Raw genomic sequence first — 22,944 nt, 5'->3', positions numbered from 1 at the left:
GAGGTCCATGAAGCATAGCTAGTGGGTCCACAATTTTTCTTATTTTATAGTTACAATGGTGGAAATCACAAACCACCATTATCTAAGTTATTACATTTATTGTGCTTTATAGTTATTAGCATAATTAAAGTAGCCTATAAATAATGTCAGCTGAAGTCAATTTTAATAAAAGTGTGTTCTCCAATAAATTTTCAAAATATTATAGTACATATTTAAATAATGAGATGACAAGAAGGGCAAAACCTTCTACACCAGACACTCTTTATACGCCACACAGTGGATCTCTAATTCACCCCTTAGCTTCATGTTTAATATAACTAATTATAATATGCTCATATACTGTATGTTATACTGCAAATCTGGCACTTTCACATGACTATGCATCTGTTGCTTATGTCACTTGGCGCTCCTGTCATGATGGCTGTTCATCAGTGATGTGGAAGTGACACCAAATCTCAGGGCTTTAGTATCGTATTCCAGGCATCTGCTTCACCACCTTTGAATGTCCATCAAACCTTAATGGTGAAGTTATTGAGCAAGCACTGATACCTCATACTATCAGATATCCTCTGAGTCCCTTAATGACCCTGAGGATTAACACACAACACGATGTGTATTTTGTCACTGCAGGTTTTAATCCACGCTGGGATTGCACGCTGAGCTTTCAGCTGCAGGTACCTGAGCTAGCGCTGGTGCGCTTTGTGGTGGAGGATCATGACCACACGAGCAAGAACGACTTTGTTGGCCAGTTCACCTTACCCTTCAACAGTCTACGCATAGGTGCGTGCTTGTGTTTTTTTTTCCTGTAAGGTGATATTTTTAAGATGTACAATAATGTTGTGCTAAAAATACGTTTTTTTTTTAAAACCTAATTTAAAGAAGCAGTTTGTCATTTTAACACCCTTTTAATACCTCAGTTACTCAGGTGAAACTATGTATACTTCATGAGTTGCCTTTTAAGGAAAAGAGGCAGATCTGAGCAGCTCTGTTCAAGCTGGGGGGCGGGGCCTATTTCTGGGCCAGAAAAATGTAGATCGAAGCCTGAATTGAAGAAACTAGTCAGATCCAATGCATGTCAGTTTTATGAAACACAGTTTTTCTAAGGTGTCTTTAAATTTAGATGTTTATTAGAGCTCAGGATACATATTTGAACGTAACAAACTGAACCTTTAAATTATAGAACCTGGTTTCTCAGAACCTAAATATTTCCATAGTAAGCATAAATTATTTTTTTATTTATTTAACAGATGCTCAAAGCATCTGAAATTTGACTTGACAATTCAGAAGAAATATTAATACAATTTATACCAAAGGTCTGTTGAATTTTCTATCCTAATTGGTCAGAAAGTGTTGATTAATATTCTTTAACAGCAACTCTGACAGTAGTGCTGACTGCAAGACAAATCACATGGTGAGGTTTTCTGTAAGGAGACAGAATTTTTGGAAGGAGTCTCCAGTGTCAGTGCTTTGCAGCAGTCAGAGGTAAAGCTGTAACTTTAAGTTTTCTGCCCTCTTCAGATGAGGGAATGACTGTTTATAGCTGCTATACCATAAGTGATAACAGGGACTAACTTCTCAGACATTCCACAACGTTAAATGTAACTATAAACAGATAAAACATATCACGTGTATTTCTTTAATAAATACAAAACTTCAGGAGAATTTCATAAAAAACCATTGCTCAGAATTACTGTAAAAAACTCATTATATGTTGTGTTTTTGTGTCCATCTTCACCAGGTTACCGTCACGTTCACCTGTTGAAAGCAGACGGCTCGAGCCTCTCTCCAGCTACGCTCTTCATCCATGTGAAGGTTACACGCCGAGGAATCCCCATCAAAACTGTGTCCGAGCGCCTGGGTAAAGTCTGAAACCCTCCAGACCCTGCTCCGTAGTGATCCTAGATTCTGAAGACGTCCTGCCCAGGTGGATTGAGAGGAGCAGGAGCAGGAGCAGCCCGGCTCCCGAACTCCCTCCCAAAGAACCACGCTGATGGCACCCATGAGCCATGTAACGTCCAGACACAAGATCCCACAGAGTCTGTGCTTTTCGAGAGTGTTGCTCAAAGCAGATGTGGCGTCTCCGTAGCCAGGGCTTCCAGACAGGCTTTAGAGTAGAGCTGGCTGTGACTGATCTATCACTATGAACTCTTGCTGTTTCCTGTTTTGCTAGAAGAGAGTTGCATTATGTGGTCAGAGATGTTTTTAAGTTTCCTTAAAAATAGAGGCAATGTTGCCAGACTGGGATTTTTAAGACCTGACATTTGACACAAGATTTTTTGATCGAGATTTTTTTTTTTTTTTTAAATTAAGTGTTTCTTGTAATTTAACATCTAATTTTATTTACATTCAAATACTCATTAAGTGCCTGATAATGTACTGTTTAAAGGATGTTCATTAGTGTTACTTTACTTGCCATTTTGTAATAGTATATGGTATATAGAATAAGTGGATCTGAGGATTCTTGAGCCAAATGCTGACAGGCTAAAGAGCTAGCATGTGAAAAAAAAACAGGTTCTGGGAATGTGTTAAAAGGCAGTTAAGCAAGAATTGACACAATGATGGATAGAAATGAACAAAAGTTGCACACAAAAGCATTTTATTATATGAAGTAGATATGATCAGCAGTGTAGGACTTTATAACACACAGCATCATTCAATATAGTTATAAATAAAATACATAATGAATTTGAGAATGTAACACAAATCAAGACCATAGGAGTATATGTTTAGATTGGACGTTTGTTGCAAAATTAGTATTGTTTGTCATTATATGAGAGGTTTTACACCAGAATATTGCTTAAAGATATAAATAATATATAAAAGTTGTCTCTGTTTAACCTTACTGAGGATTCAAACTTTATGTCTCGATGTCTTAACACCACAGAATTGTGAAACTTGCCACTTATATGGTCTCAAAATGTAGATTATGCTGTTTGACATTTTAAAGACGTCTACTAATGTGTGAGGTGTTAAAGATGATACTGACATTTCACCTTTAATACTGTATACAAGTCATTTTTACATGCTAAGTAAATGCTCCCATCAAACAATGTCACAACGCCAGACTATCCAGACGAGCAGAAGCAAATACAAATGGCTGAAATAAGAATAAAGAGACATACATTTTAAATGAAGGCTAGATTTTACTCAACCACATGTGTGGTATTTATTTGTTGACTGATCTAGCATCATTGTAAATTAAACTCTTGCCACCTACAAACAGAATGCAAAAATGGAAATTAAGTTATGGTACAGGAATGATGGCTGTTGTTAATAGACTCAGGCAGGATTGTTCTTCTGTACAATGGGAACCCAGAGGACTGTAACTTAACAGAGAACAAATCAGAAGTGATGTTAAATATGGACTACTGCAATTACTAAATGTAATTATGTACAACTCTTGTGTAACAGATGTTTTATAAAACCTATACATTTTATGTTTATAGTGAACATTAGATATACAGCATATATATATACACCAATCAGCCATAACATTAAAACCACTGATAGGTGAATAACATTGATTATCTCTTTACAATGACACTTGTCAAGGGGTGGGATATATTCTTGGAGTTGATGTGTTGGAAGCAGGAAAAATGGGCAAGGGTAAGGATCTGAGCGACTCTGACAAGGGCCAAATTTGATGGCTAGACGACTGGGTCAGAGCATCTCCAGAACGGCAGGTCTTGTGGGGTGTTCCTGGTATGCAGTGGTCTTTCCTTGGACCAAAAGTGGTCCAAGGAAAGACAACCGGTGAACCGGCGACAGGGTCATGGGTGCCTAAGGCTCATTGATGAGCTTGGGGAGTAACGGCTAGCTCGTCTGGTCTGATCCCACAGAAGAGCTATTGTAGCACAAATTGCTGAAAAGGTTAATGCTGGCTATGATAGAAACACACAGTGCAATGCAGCTTGCTGTGTATGGGGCTGTACCGGTCAGAGTGACCATGCCGACCCCTGTCCACCGCCAAAAGCGTCTACAATGGGCACATGAGCATCAGAACTGGACCATGGAGGACCAGTGAAAGAAGGTGGCCTGGTCTGAAGAATCATGTTTTATTTTTGTGGCCAGGTGTGTATGGGAAGAGATGATATCATGATGCACTTTAGGAAGAAGGCAAGCTGACGGAGGCAGTGTGATGCTCTGGGCAATGTTCTGCTGGGAAACCTTGGGTCCTGGCATTCATGTGGATGTTACTTTGACATGTACCACCTACCTAAACACTGTTGCAGACCAAGTACACCCCTTCATGGCAACAGTATCCCGTAATAGCAGTGGCCTCTTTCAGCAGGATAATGCGCCCTGCCACACTGCAGAGATTGCTCAGGAATGGTTTGATGAACAATGCAAAGAGTTCAAGGTGTTGACTTGGCCTCCAGATTCCCCAGATCTCAATCCGATCAAGCAGCTGTGGGATGTGCTGGACAAACAAGTCCGATCCATGGAGGCCCCACCTCTCAACTTACAGGACTTAAAGGGTCAGAGCTGTTTTGGTGGTACAAGGGGACCTACATAATATTCAGCATGTGGTTTTAATGTTATGGCTGATCAGTGTATATGTACCTAGATGCTTGACATTGACTTTTTAAAAAACAACGTTAGTTTTTAAATGGCCTTTAGACTAAGTAAAACTACAATCTGGATATTGCTACAAGCACCAAGTCACAGTTTAGGGGCTTTACATTAATCCTGTGCTAATCACATGCTGGTCAGTGTAAGACTTTCTGTACTTGCAAGCAAATGGTTTTAGATTTGTGATATTTTGAAATAATTGTAGTTGAAGAAGCATGTTTACATTTTATAAACTGTCACATTTTATAACCTAATGTTTGTGTTTCTGAGATTTTGTTTGTGTGTCAGAGAGAAATCTGAAAGAAGGTGAAGTGTGATTAGGAACGTGTCATGAGTTGACTCGGCTCCTCAAGGTGACATTGCGAGCCAATTCGCAGAACCACAGTGCCATAAGAGATGCCTTCACCCTTTGCTGAAAAATGCCACATCCTTTTTTATTATAAAGGCATATTAGTAAGGCTGATATTTATCAGGATAAATGGACATAAATCTTATTTAATTCCACTTTGATGAAAGTTAAGTGGAGACACAGCAGACAGTAATACTGATGAAGAAACTGGAAATGTTTGCTATATTGTCAATCCAAATATAAGGCATGCTGATGTATATATTTATTTAAACAGATTTTATAACAAAGGCAATGCTAGGAATAATACGGTTTTTGTTTCTCCTAAGGTAATATAAGATTGGGTTAAATATTTTAAGTGATACATAGGCAAAAACCAAAAACTTTTGGGAAAAACGTCAAGGAGTCGAAAGATTGCACTCTAATTGGTGAACCGAGCCGAACCGACTCACTAAACGAGCCAACTCTTTGAGCTCCTGGAAGTTTTTTCTCTTCTTAAACCTGGACAAAATTGTTGGTCTCTGTGTGTGTGCTTAAATAGGCTCGAACCGACAACTCTGGGCAGCTTTGTGGGGGGAAAAAACCGTCCAGGAACCGAAAGAGTCGGCTCTTTTTTTTTTGGTGAGCCGAGCATCTCTGACTCTGACTCACTAAAAAGAATTCCGCTGAATTTACACAACTTTGGCGCCACCGTGTGGCCAATAAAGCAACAACTTGGAAAAAAAAGACATTTTTTTTTTTTTAAGAAAAATCATGAAACAGAATCTGTGTGTTATATCCACGAAGTGGTCTTTTCTAAATTAGTGTTTTTTTTTTGTTTGTTTGTTTTAAAAATCAGGGTTGTAAGAAAACTCTATATGAATACGTTATCGCGTAACCATGGTAACGTCAGCTAGCGCAGTACTGAGGCCGCAGGTTGCTAGCAACTAAAGCTAACTGATTAGCAGGTATTTCCTGCGGTAAGTAAAGAAGGAGGAAACTTTAAAAATACACGAAGTCATTTTATTTTGTGAAATAAAACGTTTAAACTGTACTAACTGTACTAGCCAGACGTATTCCCACAACTACATCCCCCACAATGCCTTGCGAGGTTTCCACCAATAGGAATCGGAAAGGGTTGGAGTTTTCAAAGGCGAGTTCTTCACTTCCTCGTTAATCATGGCGGATGAGAATGAGACAGCACCGAAGCAGGAGAAAGAAGTGGAGCTAGAGGAGGACCATGGACATTGTAGCGACTGCGAAAATGAAGAGCATCATTTCGATGATGGGTGAGGATACAAACTTGTCTGTGGGTTGGTTAGAAATATAAAAACACTCATGATCCGCACCCTTAAAGTCTAGGGCCCTTGCATGGCTAGGTCAAAGGAGGCGAGCATTATAGGAATTCGCCCACTAGTTGCTCCTCATTGGTCCGTTTCTTTTATTGACAGCCGTTTTTGAACGGTTATTGGAGAAAAGGGATTTATTTTAATAAAGAGGGCGGGGCTTAGTGCATTGATTCGGCTAGGTGCTGCTCAAGCTAACGTGGTTTACTGTCACGGAAACATAACTGGTGTTTTGTTTGTGTTTTGTAGTAATTCATGCTACATGCTACTGTAACCAGTAATATGCATTCCTGCACGCGCAGTAAATCTTTCGATTGCTATCTATAGTATCTTATAAATCTCAGAATGCTGGCTAGCAAGCAGAACTAGTTCTTAGCCTCACTTCAACATGGTCCTGCCTGCCTACTATAACGCCGTGTCCCAAATGCACGGTTGTTAAACCTATGCTCCCTCGACGACTTGAAGTCTCGCCTATAGGTTTGCACGGCGATGACGTCACTGCAGTGCAGACTTGGAGAAGAGTAGAGTGGCATTTGAGACACGGCCGAGTTTCCTTTCACTTCACTGTCAGCTAGCTATTATAACACTTGCATCTAGATTAAAAAAAAAAACATGCACAAAACATATGTATACGGCAAACGCAGTATAAACATAACTAATACATTTATCTTGTAAAGAAAATAGTTTGTTATCTAAACTAGAAAGCTGTTTAGGTCGCTAATGTGAATGCTAGGTAGCTAAAGCTGTTCAGGAGATGACATGCTATGGCTAGTTCATAAGGAGAAAGAACAGTCGTTAAAGCTAGCTGCTTTAACCACCACCCCATTTCTGCATATTAGTTAATAACTAATTAATAATAGCATATATTATTACATTGGGATTGCGATTTAGGCATGTTAATAAAGTGTTTATTTTATTTATTAGTGAGAAATCCGTTGTGAATCAGTTCCAGCACTCAGATAAACAAGGCTGCATGCTAGCTAATCTCTGTGAACTGCTAACACATGTAACCTCAGCAGAACAGCATCATGCTTCATTGCACTTTCACTTTTAATATCTCAGAGCTTAATCACCACAAGATTACAGCCTTCTAAAAGTCTGAGAGGAATTATAGTCTCTGTTCACCTAGCTGTTTATCCGACCAGACTTGAAGCCCATGGTCATGTACACTCTGTTAGGATTTAATTCACAGCCAGTATAATTGCAGTAGCATGGTACAAGCCTCTGTTGTTTTCTAGTGAACCTTTTTAAAGTGGACTAAAGGAAATATAAGATGTTTTGGAACTGTTCATGCTAAAGAATTGTAGGAGTGTTAGGGTTTGAAATGATCATGGTATGATGACCTTGTCTCAACTCCTCACAGTTTCATAGTACACACCTGTCTGTGGTAAAAATGAGGAAATCCTTGTATATATACATCCACACACACACACACACATTATATTATATATAAATACCAACAGGAAACAAAAAGATACCATCCCCTAATTGTTCTTCTTTCTTAGAATGACATTTTTCAGAATGACTTTTTCGTCATACACTATACGGCCAAACGCTTGTGGACACCTGACCATCACATCCATATATGTTCCTTCCCTCTAAACTGTTGCCACAAATTTGGAAGCACACAATTGTATAGAATGTCTTTATACGCTGTAGCATTACACTTTCCCTTTACTGGAACTTAGATGCCCAAACCTGTTCTAACATGACGATGCCCCTGTGTACAAAGTGGCTCCATGAAGACATGGTTTGCCAAAGTTAGTGTAGAAGAACTCGAGTGTCCTGCACAGAGCCCTTTGGGTTGAGCTGGAACCTTTACTGAACCCCAGACCTCCTCACCCGACATCAGTTCCTGACTTCTCTAATGCTCTTGTGGTTGAATGAACACACATCCCCACAGCCACGCTCCAAAATCTAGTGGAAAGCCTTCCCAGAAGAGTGGAGGTTATTATAACAGTAAAGACGGACTAAATCTGGAATGAGACGTTCAAAAAGCACATATGGGTGTGATGATCGCGTGTCCAACCTTTTGGCCATGTAGTGTATATCTTATGTTGTTAGTATTTATCGCCTTGTTGATGTTATAAGCTGAAGAGAGGGAGACTGCGAGGAACGACAGCAAGCTGAAAAAACCTATTGCAGCACCACTTAGCCAAAAATAGATAGTTGTTTTGTGTTGTTGTCATTAGCAAAGCCATGTTCTTCTGTGCATTTGCATAGCCCTCGTGTGTGATAGAGGGTCAGGAACATGCTCGGACTGACAGCAAAGGTAGTAGTGTAACAGGTTTACAACAGTAGCAGATTAAACAACAGTAGCTTATTAGACAGCCGAAGGGTTTTCAGTGCCGTCCGTCCGCACAGAGAAACAAAAGTGCTGTAGTAGGATTTAGGGGTACACACTGAGGGGGTTTATGAAATTTTTGGGGAGTCACATCCAGATATAAAAGAGATGAGTAAGGTACTTGATTGGGTCAAAAACGAACGAGTAGATGGTAGCAAACAGAAATGCTTTTTTATCTTTATTTTGTAAACATCAGTGATGAGGTAACTGACCAAATGCCGTGACTAACAGTGACACAATAACAACCCTTGTGTACTTTATACTGTACATTTTCCCAGTCACTAGCGTGCATGTAGGCGATGTAACCGCTGTCAGGCATGTCTCAGTACCAAACAACACCGTTCACTACATACGAGATTGAATCCACTACCTACGTACTGCACTTATCTAGTGAGAAGACAGTCGTTTGGGATTCAGCCACATGCTGCCTGAACAAAGCCCCACACACCCATGCTGTCACGACTAATGTTTGCAGTACAGTAGTGTTCATTCAGCCTGTAAAGGCGGGAGTTGTGTTTGGTTTTCTCTTCAGCAGTGCACAAGGCTGGAATCATGTCGAACACACAGTGCACTTTCTTTCATGTGTTGCCTTTGTTCAAGGTCACAGTGCACAGCGCGCATCTCTCATCCCATCACAAGCACAGGCTTTTCACCCTGCGGGTAATGAGACATGTCATCTGTCCTGTCCCACATTCACACACAACGCTCTGTGCCCTCACCTTGCTCCCTTACTCTGGAGTGTAACAGGATTAACTGCTGCTCCTTAGTAAGTACTGAGTGACCACTGCGTGCTGACATTAGCCTAAACCCGCATTAGCTCAGCTCAGGTAGTTAGACTTGCTGTGTTTTTGTTCTTTCTCATTTGGGAGGTTTAAATGTGACAAATGGAAGCGTCATGGTTATGGAGTCAAGGTGTTAGCATGGATAATAATTTCAAAGTTTTCCCGTATTTAGTACACAATAGAAAATCTGTTGACTCAAAAAAAAAAAAAGTTTATATGAAAATATAAAGTGTATACAATGAAAACAAAACCACAGCTCTTTATTACACTCTCTTATACCACAGCTCTGTTGAATTCTCAAATCTGATTGGTCAGAAGGTGCTGATTAATTTTATATAACAGCAACTCCGACAGTAATGTTATATTTTATAGTAATGCGCTCCTATATTTTTGATTGATTCAACTGAAGCTTTATATAAAGAGACTTTGATTTATGGTAGGAGTCTCTCGTGTCAGGGCTTTGTAAAAGTCTGCACGTTTTCCTCTACAGGAAAGTCTTCAGGACAGAGGGCCATGTGCTTTCTGGTTTTTCAGTAACATGACAAGTTGCTGTTATATAAAATTAATCAGCACCTTCTGACCAATCAGATTTGAGAATTCAACAGAGCTGTGGTATAATAGAGCATAATAAAGAGCTGTGGTTTTGTTTTCATTGTATACACCTCATGTTTTCATGTAAACTTTAAAAAAATTTTTTTTTTGAGTCAACAGATTTTCTATTGTGTACTAAATATGGGGAAGGGTTGAAATTATTATCCATGCTAACACCTTGACACCGTAACCATGAGGCTTCCATTTGTCACATTTTAACCTCCCAAATGAGAAAGAACAAAAACTAACTTGTTTAGCAGATGTTCCACAGCAGTAAATGTAACTAGAAATGGATAAAGAGTATGACATGTCATTCTTCAATTTAAAAATTGTAATTGTTGGTAAATTGCTGTGGTATAAGAGGAATAAAGCTCTTCAGGAGGTGCTGTTATTGGAAAATAATCAACCTTGGGCTGGTAAAAGTAACATCGCTTCGCCATTCCTTTAGTATTCCTTTAAACTGGTTGTTTTACATTAGGGGCAGTTAATGCTGTGGCCCTCCTGGACTTTGAGGAAGAATGTACATCATAACATTGTTCATATTCGCATTTATTGACATAAAACATGATAAAGTTAGGAATATAAACTAAAACCTGATGCTTATACAGAGATCACATTCTAGCCTGAAATTATTGAAGTTCATTGAATTTTCGTTCATAAAGTAAACCATGTGGACTTAAAATCATAGAATTGTAAAAATTATACAATTCTGATGTTTGTCTGAAAAAACACATAAGCTGTTCAGTTTTCTGACTCTCTTGTTTTTCCTTCTAGTTTTCCCCCACAGTCCATGCTCTCTATACACATAGATATTCTAGCTGTTTTAGCTTTTTTGTGTGACATGCTGGAGTGTGTTGTGTGACACTGTCTATGCTGGACTGTTCTTTTTCTTCCTGCTTCTCTCTTCTCCTTAACACAGTGCAAATGTATTTCTTTTCTCCCTTTTCTGTAATTCTTAATTAAAGCTGAATCTATTGTCCTATAACAAAACCACAGAAGGGAAAAGTCCAGAATGCATGTTAAATGGTGGGTTATGATATAGCACAGTTGAGCTGAGTCATCAGGGGTTGAGTGCAGAGTGTTTGGAAATAGTATATAGTGTGTGTATATACATATAAAAATTTGTTGAATCAGATTCCACTTGTAAGAGTAAGAAGCTCTTGGAGCAATCTAAATCTACAATCTAAGGGCGCTTTTACATCTATTCGTCCGTTTGCCGAGTCCAAATCAGAGTGAAATTGGAGAATCATTTGGGTTGTTTTGCTGCGGGTTTTGCTTGGTGTAGTTTCACCTAATTGCATATAATTAAAAGAACCAGACTAAATGTGCTCATAAAACTCTTTCATCCTTTTTTTGTCAGAAATACAGTGAAGGGAAAAAAGAGGAATCCTTTGCAAATTGCATGTAGAACACAGAGCTAAATAAATTACTGTTAAGTAGTTTAAGCTGATTTGTGTATTGTATCCAACATGTTTTCTCTTTTTTGTTCGTCAGTCCAAATATCCAGAACGCATGGCATTTCTGCAGCGCTGCAGCTCGGTGCTTTGGCTCAGTTTAGCAGCTTTCATGTATATGACAGTTGTGTTGCTTTCTCACTGCAGTTGAATTCAGTAGAGTAGAGTTCACTTTGACTCAGACTGAGACTGTGAGGTGGTCACTCACTCGGACACCCTTGGAACGGATGTTTTGGTTCGCGCCCTCCAGTCTTCCCTGTCACATGACAAATACCAACCGGGGAGGGCACGTGACACACGAAGCCAGCCGGCCGCTGCTCATGCAGCGTCAGAGGGTGGGGCTGGCGTAACACTCTCTGAGGAAAGCGCTACCCGCCCACTTTTGCATTCATGAGCTCACAGATGCCCATGGTGATTGATAGGATAGAGAGAGAGAGAGAGAGAGAGAGTATGCCACCCCTCTCTCCCTCAGAGCATGGACAGTTTTGCTCTCTTGGACTCTCAGCCACACATGGCTGTCGCATTGTTAGGATTCAAACTCGCGATCTCCAGATGATAGAGCAAACGCTGTTCTGTTGCACCACTCGTGAGCCCCCACCTGAGAGCTATTATTGTGCGTAAAGAACTGCACCAAAGAGGAAAACACACCAAATGGACTAAACACTGCATATGTAAAAGCAGCCTAAGCATACGATTAATGCATTCTTTGGTCCAATAACATGTATAGTGTTTTTCTCTGAATATCACTGAATGTTCTGTTGTAGGCCTAATTGTATACCGTCATCATAAATGATCATCATTGCCCCAATGCTGATTAATATTTTGACACTCTTTGATTTTAACCTTCTCAGTCAGCTTAATCCTGAGATTAGTAACCTACTGATTTAAGAGTATTCCTTGAGAATATCCCTGACCAGGCTGCACATTTGAGATTTTAAGAAAAGTACATTCCACACTTGTGGGCTGTTTGGAGCATTTAAAGCTGTGAGTGGACGGATTCAGATGGAACACGGTGTTTTGTAAAATAAGTGAATATCACAACAGATCAGCTGCTGAGTCTAAGTGCATTTCATGCAGAAATGGATCTAGTGTTCAGGTAGTTTATTTTCCTCATTTTCTAAACTGACGAAGCACTAAGTTTGCATTTTGTTTGCTGTGACATAAATATATGATGAATTCTAGCAACTGAAGAAACTTACCATCAGCCAGCGAAAAGAATTGTGGTCAGGTGATTATGTAATAACCGTAACAGGCGATTAAGTGTGTATTCTTTTTTTTTTTTTGGCTGTATTATTAAAAATCCCAGGTTCTGAGTTGAAGAGTCTGAGTGTTTATTCCTGTATGTGGCTTGTTCTGGTTTACAGGGAAAAGGGGGACACAGGGGCCAAGAAGAAGAAAAAGAAACAGAAGAAAAAGAAGGACAAATCTGGAGGAAAGGATGCAGCCCAGGACCCCTTGGCCAAAGTGAGAAAACCATTTCTTCTGTTTATATCTGATTTATTTCATGTTTTTATTGGACACGTTCAGTTGTTATATAACTGTTTTTTATATTCTCTCTTTCTGTTTCTTTTCACTCCTCTGCTCTCCAGGTGAACTCTCTCCCTGCCGATAAGCTTCAGGAGATTCAGAAAGCCATCGAGCTCTTCTCAGTGGGACCAGGACCAGCCAAAACCATGGAAGAGGCCTCACGCCGTAGCTACCAGTTCTGGGACACTCAGCCTGTCCCTAAACTAGGTACACTTAGTATACTCCAGTATACTCTAGGCTGATTTATTCCTACTATAAAAAGTTAGTGCACCACTACACTCCCTATTTTTCAGGAAACGGTTTGAATAAGGATAACATTTACACAATTTTCAGCCAAGACAATTTTGGTGTCTAAGGTGTGCTTCAGTTATTAGTTAAGGTGTCAGTTATCATCAAGGTATCATTGGCCCTAACACAGGTGCCGCTTAGAATTGTAATGGGGAGCATAATAAACTTCTTGTATTGCACACAATGCACCTTTGATTCAGCTAGTGATCCATAGTGATATTCTTGTCAAAATAAAATTAAGAAATCCTGTAACAATGGACCTCCTTTATCAAGATGGATGCAGATGTATTTCTTCGTAAATTGTTCACACTAGTGTTTACACAAGAAATTTGATATTCATTAAATCCCATAATTTCGGGGAAAAAAACGTTCGTAGCCTACTCATGCTCATAAGTGTGTGTAAGTTAACGCTTAAGAAGACTAACTAATATAAACCTCAACTGATCAGCTTCAAATCATATAAATTGCGACGAGTTACTGCACTTTTATGTACGGATTACACTGTCAGGTTTAAACACTATGGTGTGTCATTCTTTAAAAGATTGATAAAAAATTGTAATAGTTGGCAAATTGCTGTGGTATAAGAGGAATCAAACACTTCAGGATGTACTGTTACAGGAAAATTTACTTTGGAGTGGTGACAGCAGAGGTGGTAACCTTCTCTTCAGGCCGCATCACATTATTGATTATTTTCTTTTAACGGCACTCTGCGTCATGTTGTGTGCTGTACTTATTGTTTCCTTGTGCAGGAGAGATGGTGACAACACACGGCTGCATTGAGCCTGATAAAGATAACATCCGAGAGGAGCCGTACAGCCTTCCTCAGGGTTTCAGTTGGGATGCACTGGACCTCGGCAACCCCGCTGTGGTGAGACACACACACACACACACACACGCAGAGTTATTAATACTCAAATTAGTTCCTAGGGTTGGGAGTCTGTTCAGACGAGCCGTGATGACGTTTTGAAAGTGGTCTAATTTGGGATCCTTATTTGGAAGACAGGTTTCATTATTTATTTAAACACACTCATCCTTGGGAACTGAATAGCACGCAGTTTCCTGCTATTTAAACACCACGTGGTTCACACCCATGGTGTTATGAGAGAGGTTTGGAGGTGTGAATTGATAAAACCCCAAGATGGTTTTGTAAGTAAGTTATAGATGGCATCACAGACCTCTGTGTGTTCAGATGTGGTTGTGCCTTGGTTGAGTGTTGAAACATCTTCAAGGTTAAAAACACTGTTTGCCTAGACTTGCTGCTACAACATTATTAGAATGACTTGCACATTCTAATTATGCAAAATGCAGAGTGGTTCAGGATCATTTTCATTTCCTGTTTGCACAACACATGCAGTAGTTTCAGGGATAACATCAAAGGATCAATCTGTCATGTCACTGGCTCAAGCCAGCAATGTTGTTTAATATTATACAGGCCAGATGCATGGACATATCAGTAAGTGAGTCTAGTTGATTTATTGTCAGTGTGTGTTTCTTTCCCTCATAGTAATTTATGGAGAGCTATAAAGTTTGTTCTCTCCTGCTCCTCTCGTGTTTAGCTAAAGGAGCTGTACACTCTCCTGAACGAGAACTACGTGGAGGATGATGATAACATGTTCCGCTTTGACTATTCGCCTGAGTTCCTGCTGTGGTATGTGCTTCATACACCACTTTCCAACAACACTGTGAACATGGTTCACTGGTTTAAGGGATGAACACTGTAATATTTCTTCATTCATCTTCAGTAAGTGCTTTATCCCGGTCAGAGTCATAGTGGTTCCGGAGCCTGTACTGGGAACACTGGGTATAAGGCTTGAGTACACTTTTTCTGTCACCACACACAGACACATACATGGTTACACCTTTAGAGCAATTTAGATAACCAGATCCACCTAATAGCATGATTAGGAGAAACCCATGCAGACTCAGGGAGAATATGCAAAACTTCAGTAACCGAAGCTCAGGTCAAACCATGGGATCCTGGAGCTCTGAAGCTCTTGTGAAGTGGAATAAATCTGAATGGTTCAGAATTGGGTAGCAGCACAATATTAGTGGAAAAGTGCTATTAAAAAAACATGATGTGTGGGGAATTCTCCCCAAATTGCTCAGGTTTAATCACTGACCTGGCCACTCTTTCGATCTATGCTTTCATTCCAATCTCTCTGTCTCTCGCGCGTTCGCTTCCTGTCTCTCAGGGCGCTACGTCCTCCAGGCTGGTTGCCGCAGTGGCACTGTGGCGTGAGAGTCAACTCCAATCATAAACTCGTGGGCTTCATCAGTGCCATCCCAGCCACCATCCGCATCTACGACATGTAAGCTCACTCACTCTCCTGCTCAATCATACTGTGTCTACTCATGTCTACTATTCATTCCTCTCCCTGCCACTACGTAAATATATGGCTACTGTACGGCTTGGCTGGTTTATGAGAACTCACAAACTCAAATAAATCACAGATAAAATCTCTTGTTTGGTATGTTATTAAATATTTTTGTGATGCCAGTTTGAACAATGAACTGCCTAAGTGTTTTTAATTTTTTATTTATTTATTTTTTTTTTAATTTAAAAAAAAAATGTTGTTTTTCCATCAGCTGAACGTCAACCAAAGTCCAGCTATATATTATTTACCACGCAAGAAAATGTCTTACGAATTTGGTTTCCTGTTATCATTAAAATTAGTATCAATATCAGCAGCTATTTTCCAAAATAACTCTTTGCAGTTAAATATTTCAGTTGAAACTTTGGCTTTGTAGTTTAAAAGATGCATTGTGCATTGTTACTGCACTGAAAGCTCCAACTTTTTCCCTCTTAATCAGTTTACTTGTGCCTGGTTTTTGCATGATCTGTCAATCCTCTAGAGAGAAGAAGATGGTGGAGATTAATTTCCTGTGTGTGCACAAAAAGCTGCGCTCCAAACGCGTGGCTCCGGTGCTGATCCGAGAGATCACCAGACGGGTCAACCTGCAGGGCATCTTCCAGGCTGTCTACACTGCCGGAGTGGTACTGCCCAAACCTGTGGGGACCTGCAGGTAAACACACACACACACACACACACTTCTAAATATGTCGTCATGACATAGGTCAGAATTTAGGAAGGATTTTTCCAAAACAAATGGAAGTTTATTTCAGGGGTGCCAACATCTACGGTTTAGCCGTAGCACAGCACTGTGCTACAGCGACACAGGAGACATCTGGGAAAAAAACGCTTTTCTGCTTTCTCAGCTAAATCAGCAGCCAGACCAAATGCAAATACATTTCTCTTGGCGTAAAATAACTATTGTGCGACTTGAAAAAAACATGCATATTCGGTAATTTTCGCTTTCACTGACTTTATTTAGCTGAACGTTTACCTTTAAATTCACAAGGGGAAAATTTGCGTTATAAAAGCTCAGGGTAAAATGTGCTGTGTAATATTTTTCTTTCAGGTTGAATCATATGCTCTATAGTTATCCCTTTTTATGATTTCCTTTTGTGTCAGTAGTAAATGTGCAAAAACCTTTTTTTTTTTATTTTTTTTTTAATTTTTGGTTGAATTCTGCATACTAATGGTTAACTCTGCCAAGCTTGCTAGGATTTTCTGGGTAATAATGTTGGCACCTCTGTTATTTTCAAAACAACAAGCAAGCTTGGTAGCTTGTGTTATCATTGTACACTGATGTAATTTATTGTATGTGTGTGTTTGTGCAGATACTGGCACCGATCTCTGAACCCCAGGAAGCTGATTGAAGTGAAGTTTTCACACCTGAGTCGGAACATGACTATGCAACGCACTATGAAGCTCTACCGGCTGCCAGAGGTACACACCACCCCTGCATCTGCTTTTAACTCCGATATTAAACCTCTTCTTTTACTTCTAGCTTCTTCAGCTGAGTTATAAATGCTAAACTCACGATCGCTACATCTCCATGCAGTTTAATAATCCGTCACTAAAAAACTTTCACATATTCACCTAAATCTAGAGTAAATAGAGTAAACCAATTGAGGTCATTATGAAATAACGTAATGAAATAACATTAATTGCAGTATGGCATTGTGTCGATTTACGAGAGAAGACACTACTGCCGTCAATATGGATGCAAGCTAGTTAAAATTCTCGAGTTGGAGGTTTAGTTACCCAGCTAGCAGTGGTGCGTCTCATTAATAAGTGTACATGTTTGTATTTGTAGTTATGTGCTTGAAATAATTCCTTCATACAGCCTGTATTGTGGACGTGAACAAAAAATATTTAATAAAGATCTTTTTACGACAGTTTCATTTTTCATTTACGTTTAATTTAGTATTTGGATGAAACCCTGTCCATCGTTTCATCATCCATTCTTCATTTTGTCTCCGTCTCCTCGTCCCTAGGCTCCGAAGACCGGAGGCTTGAGGCCGATGACGTTGAAGGACGTCCCGGCGGTGCACCGCCTGCTGCAGGATTATCTCCGTCAGTTCCACCTGGCCCCAGCCATGAGCACGGAGGAGGTGCAGCACTGGCTCCTGCCCCAGGAGAACATCATCGACACCTACGTGGTGGAGGTAGGCCATCTGCACAACCCTCACCTCATGTTAATCACCTAGATCTCTGAAAAGAGAAGCTTTCTAAAGAAGCCTTCAGTCTGTTAGAGGAAGACTTTGAAATTGAGTTCTTTCTTCAAGCATGATCATAAATTTATCTTTAGTAATACGAGATAAGCGAAATCTCAGGTCACTATACTGGATTTCTTGAAATTTGTAATATATTGAAATTTATTAAATCTGGTAACAGATTTACAGTTACAATCAGCTATGTGTGTATTGTTAGTGTTCATGGAATTGCACTCATTCATTTGCATACATTCATTGCATTTGTTTATATAGAGGAGATAAAAGTACCCAAATTCTCAAACAAAATTCCAAAATTATTTCTTTGGTAAAGCTGTTTGAAGGTACAGCTTCAAATCCGTTACTCGGGTTAATGTAGCAAAGTATAACCTCTTAAATTCGCTTGAAATATCAAAGTAAAAATACAAGTTAAAAAAACAAAACAAAAAAAAAAACAAGGAACGAGTGAAAGCATTACCAAACACTCACTAACCACTGCTTTTTTCCTAATCTCTCATGTTAGCTAGCATGATAATAACTCTGAAGATACTAACTAGCTGAATGCTCATAGCTGGCTGTCACAATACAAACTGCCCTGAGAAATAGAAAGAATTGAGATAGCTGCCAGAATTCTGAAGCTTCCTGATGCTAACGTCACCTTCTGACTTGGAAATGTGAGAATATTTCAATATGGTGATAGAGAAACGTAGTAATGTTTGAAAATGTTGTGAGTAGAAGGTAGGGATTTCGTTTGAAATTGAATCAATAAATGTCAAAAAGTTTGGGTGAAAGAAAAAAAAATGAAGTACAGATACTGAAAAAACAGACTTGTGTACTTCCTAATTAATCGCTTCTCACCTCTGAATCTTCAAGGGGTTGCTTATGTAGGGAATTTTTTAATTATACTGTATCTCTTATTTCTTGTCTTTTAATAAGTGTTTTGAAACCTCCCTTGAGACAAAACACATTTAACCTAACTGATAACTGCTTGGTACTGATTGGTCCAGAATCCTGAGGGGAAAGTGACGGACCTCCTGAGTTTTTACACCTTGCCATCCACCATCATGAGCCACCCGGTGCACCGCAGTCTGAAGGCGGCGTATTCCTTCTACAACGTGCACACCAAAACGCCGCTGATCGATCTGATGGGAGACGCACTCATCTTAGCCAAATCGGTCAGTATATACAACTCTGTGTGTGTGTGTGTGTGTGTTTTTCATTGCTGGCGTGTCCTCTTAAAACAAGCCTGCATTTAGCAGTTTCATTCCCTCTCTCCTTTTCTTTTTCATTTCTTTTTCCTCTCATTCAATCTCTCCCCCCTGCAGAAAGGATTTGATGTTTTTAATGCACTGGACCTGATGGAGAACAAGACGTTCCTGGAGAAGCTGAAGTTTGGTATCGGAGACGGGAATCTACAGTATTATCTGTACAATTGGAAATGCCCCAGCATGGGCCCAGAGAAAGTATGGCTCCTTCTCTTAAAAATAATGTTATATATAATGTTATAATGTTACCACAATATGATAGGTCTGCTTGATTTACTGGTCTTTAGAAAGTTTTCACTGCAGCAGAAAGTTAATATTTACACACCTGGCGTAAGAGCTCTGAATTTTACCATCGGTGTACGCTGCTAGGAATTATCACTCAAAAGTATTCCAAAAGACTCTTCTTTTTCCCCACTAAAAACAGCAGATGAGCCAATCAGTGAATGAAACTGGAATGACAGAAAGTCATGTTTTGAACTATCCGATATTCACGGATAGCCCCGCCCACATCTCGCATTACTACTTTTGTGTACTAGTTATGTTTTAGTCAGTGTTCTTGCCTCGACTCGATTTTCTCTCTTTAAAGATGCACCCTCGCTTTCCGTCGTGGTAAATAGAGAACGTTTTGAGTTCATTAATGAGAAATTAAATATATTAATGTATTTTCGATTTAGCTAACATTAGGTAAGTATTTCGTAAATATCAGTTTATTATTTTAAGTAGGGATGCCACTGAAAACTTTTAAAAGAGGAAAAAAAAAAACAGATTAAATAGGCCTACAACAAAGTGTCAATTTAAAACATATTAATAATTATAATGGTAATGCTAAGTAGAAGATGATTAAAATCAAAGTCAGGCCAGCCACAGTAGAAACTGGAGTGCGCATATATCTGGGGATTTACTGTAACCACTGTGGCTTTTGGGGTAATACTGCAGCTTTCATCAGATAACAGAATTAAAAAATTTAATAATAATGATAATAGAATGACAATTACAGTGATCTGAATTACATAAAAAAAATAAGATTAAATAACAGTTAGCCAGACACACTGTTCTGACACAGGTACATCATGTGATAAAGAATTTACTTTGGACAAATATGTGCATTTTGCTGTGTAATTCCATTTTTTGACTAAACACGTCCTCCGTAGTCTAAGATCTAAATGTTTCTTTGTGCTTTTGCAGGTCGGTTTAGTCCTGCAGTGACCCTCTTGCCTCATCAAAGCCCTTCCTTGCGTCGTAGTGAAGCCAACAACTGACGTCACGCACTGACCACCTGCCTGATGCTCCGGAGGGACTTCCAGGTTTAGGAAGAAAAAGCCACCGCCCATTTTTTTTTTTTTTTTTTTGCAGAACTTTGAACTTTTGGACCTGCACTACCGCTGCCAGGCTGTCTCTTTTTTTTCTCTTTTTCCTTTCTCTGTGTCTCCTCTTCCTTATAGTCTCTGGTTCTTTTTTCTTCTTTCTCCCTCAGCACTTGGATCTGAAGCCACTGTAATTAATCCCGGTTCATCCACGATCACAACTGTTGCGATTGTGGATTGTGATGCGAGCACGAATCTGCGCTCAGAAACAGTAGCTGCTCCTTCACGCCGTCTCCAACGATGCGCACTCAGACAGTGAAAAGACTCAGTCCAGCCATTTTTCTCCCCGTCCAAATGTGAGGTGTTTTTTTTTTTTGTTTTTTTTTTTGCGAAAAGAAAAAAGAGAACTGTTATCTGCGCTTGGTGTTTGTTTTGTTACAATCAAAAACACTAGAAAATGCTTGAAACAGTGAAACAACGACGAGAAAAAAAAAAAGCAGATGAGATAATAAAACTCCAGAATGGACATTACAAGGGCTGCTGTCAGTAATTTTCTTTTTTAATCGCCATGACAGTGTCACTGATTAATTGATGTCGTACATAATGTAAGGGAGAGATTTTTTTTTTTTTTTTAACTCCTTTGCTTTAATGTTTTTTCTGATTGATGGATCGCTGCTTTAACTGACTGCCTGTGATTTCACTGTAATGCCAACAGAGAAGCTCAGTGTAAATACATAAATAACACATAACAGCAAAATATCCATGAAATAAATGACAGCTAGGAGTCCAGACCATGGACATGGACTAATGATTAATCCTGAGAGGTCGAATGCTGACTGACATGAATAATGAGTGTGTTGGAAAGGTGGAGACGCATCAGGGGTTGTGAGCAGGGTTGAAATAAATATTTAAATGCAGAGCTGAATACAATGTTTTGTTTTTGTTTTTTGTAAGGGGTTGTATACGGTTTAAGTCAAATCTAATTACAATCCTCATAAAGTTTTACTGCTGCAGGAAGACGACTGTACGGCGTGATCAAACATCTATCAAGCATCTGAAAACTAGTTCAGCGAAACGTATTCTCCGGTGTGGTTCAGTGTTTTACATACGGGAAGTGTTGACTTAAAGCCATAGTGTTGAACTGACACAGTTACAAAGGAACACCTAGAGCAGTAGAAGTTTACGAGTTTAATTTTTGGGTTTCTTTGCCGATAATATGGAAGAAACAGAACTGAATACGACTTAACCAACTGTATTAGGACAAAAAAAAAAAAAAAAAAAACATCTTTTGCTTTTCTTGATGGAGCAAAAAAACATTGTCAACATGGAGAGTTTTTTTGTGCTAAATAAAAGTAGAAGTTGCTGTGAGTGCTGCTTTTTTTTATTATTATTATTCTGGAATCAATTTCATTTCAGGAAATAATATATAGATATATATTTTAACCAGTCACATCATGTGACACAAAATCTCTTAGAATTAATAGTTCAAGTGCTACATTATATTAGAATGATGTACGTTTGAAGAAGACGTTGCTGTTCATGAAGTCTGTTTATTTTTGTCTTAATAGTGGCATTAACCTGGTTTCTTCACATGACTAAATGATCTGCAGCGTTGCATAAGTGACAGAAAAATGGAAAACCACATCTTTCACAATGTGATGTAAACGAGCCAGCAACATTAAGAATGCAGATAGAAACTGCACGAGTCAGCAGCAATACCCGCGGTTTTTTTTTTCTTTTTTTTTGGCCAACTCGTCGTTATTTACTTGTTTACCTTCAGGTTCTTTATTTGCCTCTGAATTTGGTATTTAATAAATAATTTCATGGCTACAAGATCATACAGGTCTACGCTGCAATTTAAAACCAGCACATTATGTGAACATGCATCAGTAATTAATTTATCTTCGAACTGATATAATTCTCTCTTCCCCCACTAGGTGGTCACTTTCTAATTAACATTAAGTAGTTTAAGTAGTTAGGTTTTTGTTCCTCATATTGGAGACGTGTCGTGTATGTGTGTGTGTGTGTGTGTGTGTGTGTGTGTGTGTGTTTATTTTCTTTTTGTCCCTATTATCTGTAGAGAAATTAATTAGAACAGTCAGCTCTTTTCAGTCCTGTAGAACCTCTACATTTATATTTACTTGTATGTAGTTAAATGTCTGTTTTATTTATGTTGTTGGTGCATTATGGGAATAACCTTGCATTAGGTATCACAGGGACAAGACGTGAGCGTTGATAATGTATGTGGAGCCTCTGTTTTTCAAAATAGGCAAGTTTATTATTTTTCCAGGAAATTTCCCACTGATCGATCCTGAGCTTGCTTTACTGTATGTGTGGAGTTTTTGTTCATGTTCTCCCCATGTCCATGTGGGTTTCCTGCAGGTTCTCCGGTTTCCTCCCGCCTCATAGCTGGACTGATGTGAATGTGTGTGTACATGCTTCCCTGCACTTGATTGGCATCCCATCCATGGTGTATGGTCACATCCAGCATTCCCGGGACAGGCTCCAGATCCACCTCGGCCCTAACAAGGATAGAACGCTTATTGAGTACGGATGGATGAATGAATTCCTGCCGAGCTTAGCTAATG

At 39.3% G+C, this 22,944-nt stretch overlaps 2 protein-coding genes across 3 annotated transcripts in view; both read left to right on the top strand.

Moving 5' to 3' along the window:
* The window catches only part of plcd3a (phospholipase C, delta 3a), a 38,942-nt gene extending 34,116 nt beyond the window's left edge, over window positions 1-4,826 (top strand). The window contains exons 14-15 of one of the 2 annotated variants that reach the window (XR_008303265.1): window positions 433-522; window positions 631-768. Coding sequence is in view for 1 of the 2 variants with exons in the window: in XM_026916955.3 (XP_026772756.1) it covers window positions 631-780; window positions 1,739-1,869 (281 nt within the window). In the remaining variant the exon portion in view is untranslated. Of the gene's footprint in view, window positions 1-432; window positions 523-630; window positions 781-1,738 lie in introns of those variants that run through there. The other variant, XM_026916955.3, reaches the window with a different exon arrangement.
* Window positions 4,827-6,033: 1,207 nt separating this feature from the next.
* nmt1a (N-myristoyltransferase 1a) lies at window positions 6,034-21,724 on the top strand. The gene is made up of 12 exons (XM_026917240.3): window positions 6,034-6,186; window positions 12,779-12,878; window positions 13,004-13,148; window positions 13,979-14,097; window positions 14,786-14,877; window positions 15,422-15,538; window positions 16,083-16,253; window positions 16,912-17,020; window positions 17,572-17,742; window positions 18,795-18,962; window positions 19,113-19,250; window positions 20,238-21,724. The coding sequence occupies exons 1-12, from the start codon at window positions 6,077-6,079 to the stop codon at window positions 20,256-20,258; spliced, it is 1,461 nt and encodes a 486-aa protein (XP_026773041.1). The 5' UTR covers window positions 6,034-6,076; the 3' UTR covers window positions 20,259-21,724.
* Window positions 21,725-22,944: the final 1,220 nt, after the last annotated feature.

This window comes from Pangasianodon hypophthalmus, chromosome 13 (genome assembly GCF_027358585.1).
Source record: "Pangasianodon hypophthalmus isolate fPanHyp1 chromosome 13, fPanHyp1.pri, whole genome shotgun sequence".
In the NCBI taxonomy this organism is placed as follows: Eukaryota; Metazoa; Chordata; class Actinopteri; order Siluriformes; family Pangasiidae; genus Pangasianodon; species Pangasianodon hypophthalmus.
This window is presented reverse-complemented; position numbering and strand designations above follow the sequence as displayed.

Coding starts and splice junctions, on each gene's coding strand:
- nmt1a (XM_026917240.3), top strand. CDS start 6,077: ATGGCGGATGAGAATGAGACAGCACCGAAGCAGGAGAAAGAAGTGGAG. Junction 13,149..13,978: donor TCAGCCTGTCCCTAAACTAG/GTACACTTAGTA, acceptor TTCCTTGTGCAG/GAGAGATGGTGACAACACAC. Junction 19,251..20,237: donor CCAGCATGGGCCCAGAGAAA/GTATGGCTCCTT, acceptor GTGCTTTTGCAG/GTCGGTTTAGTCCTGCAGTG.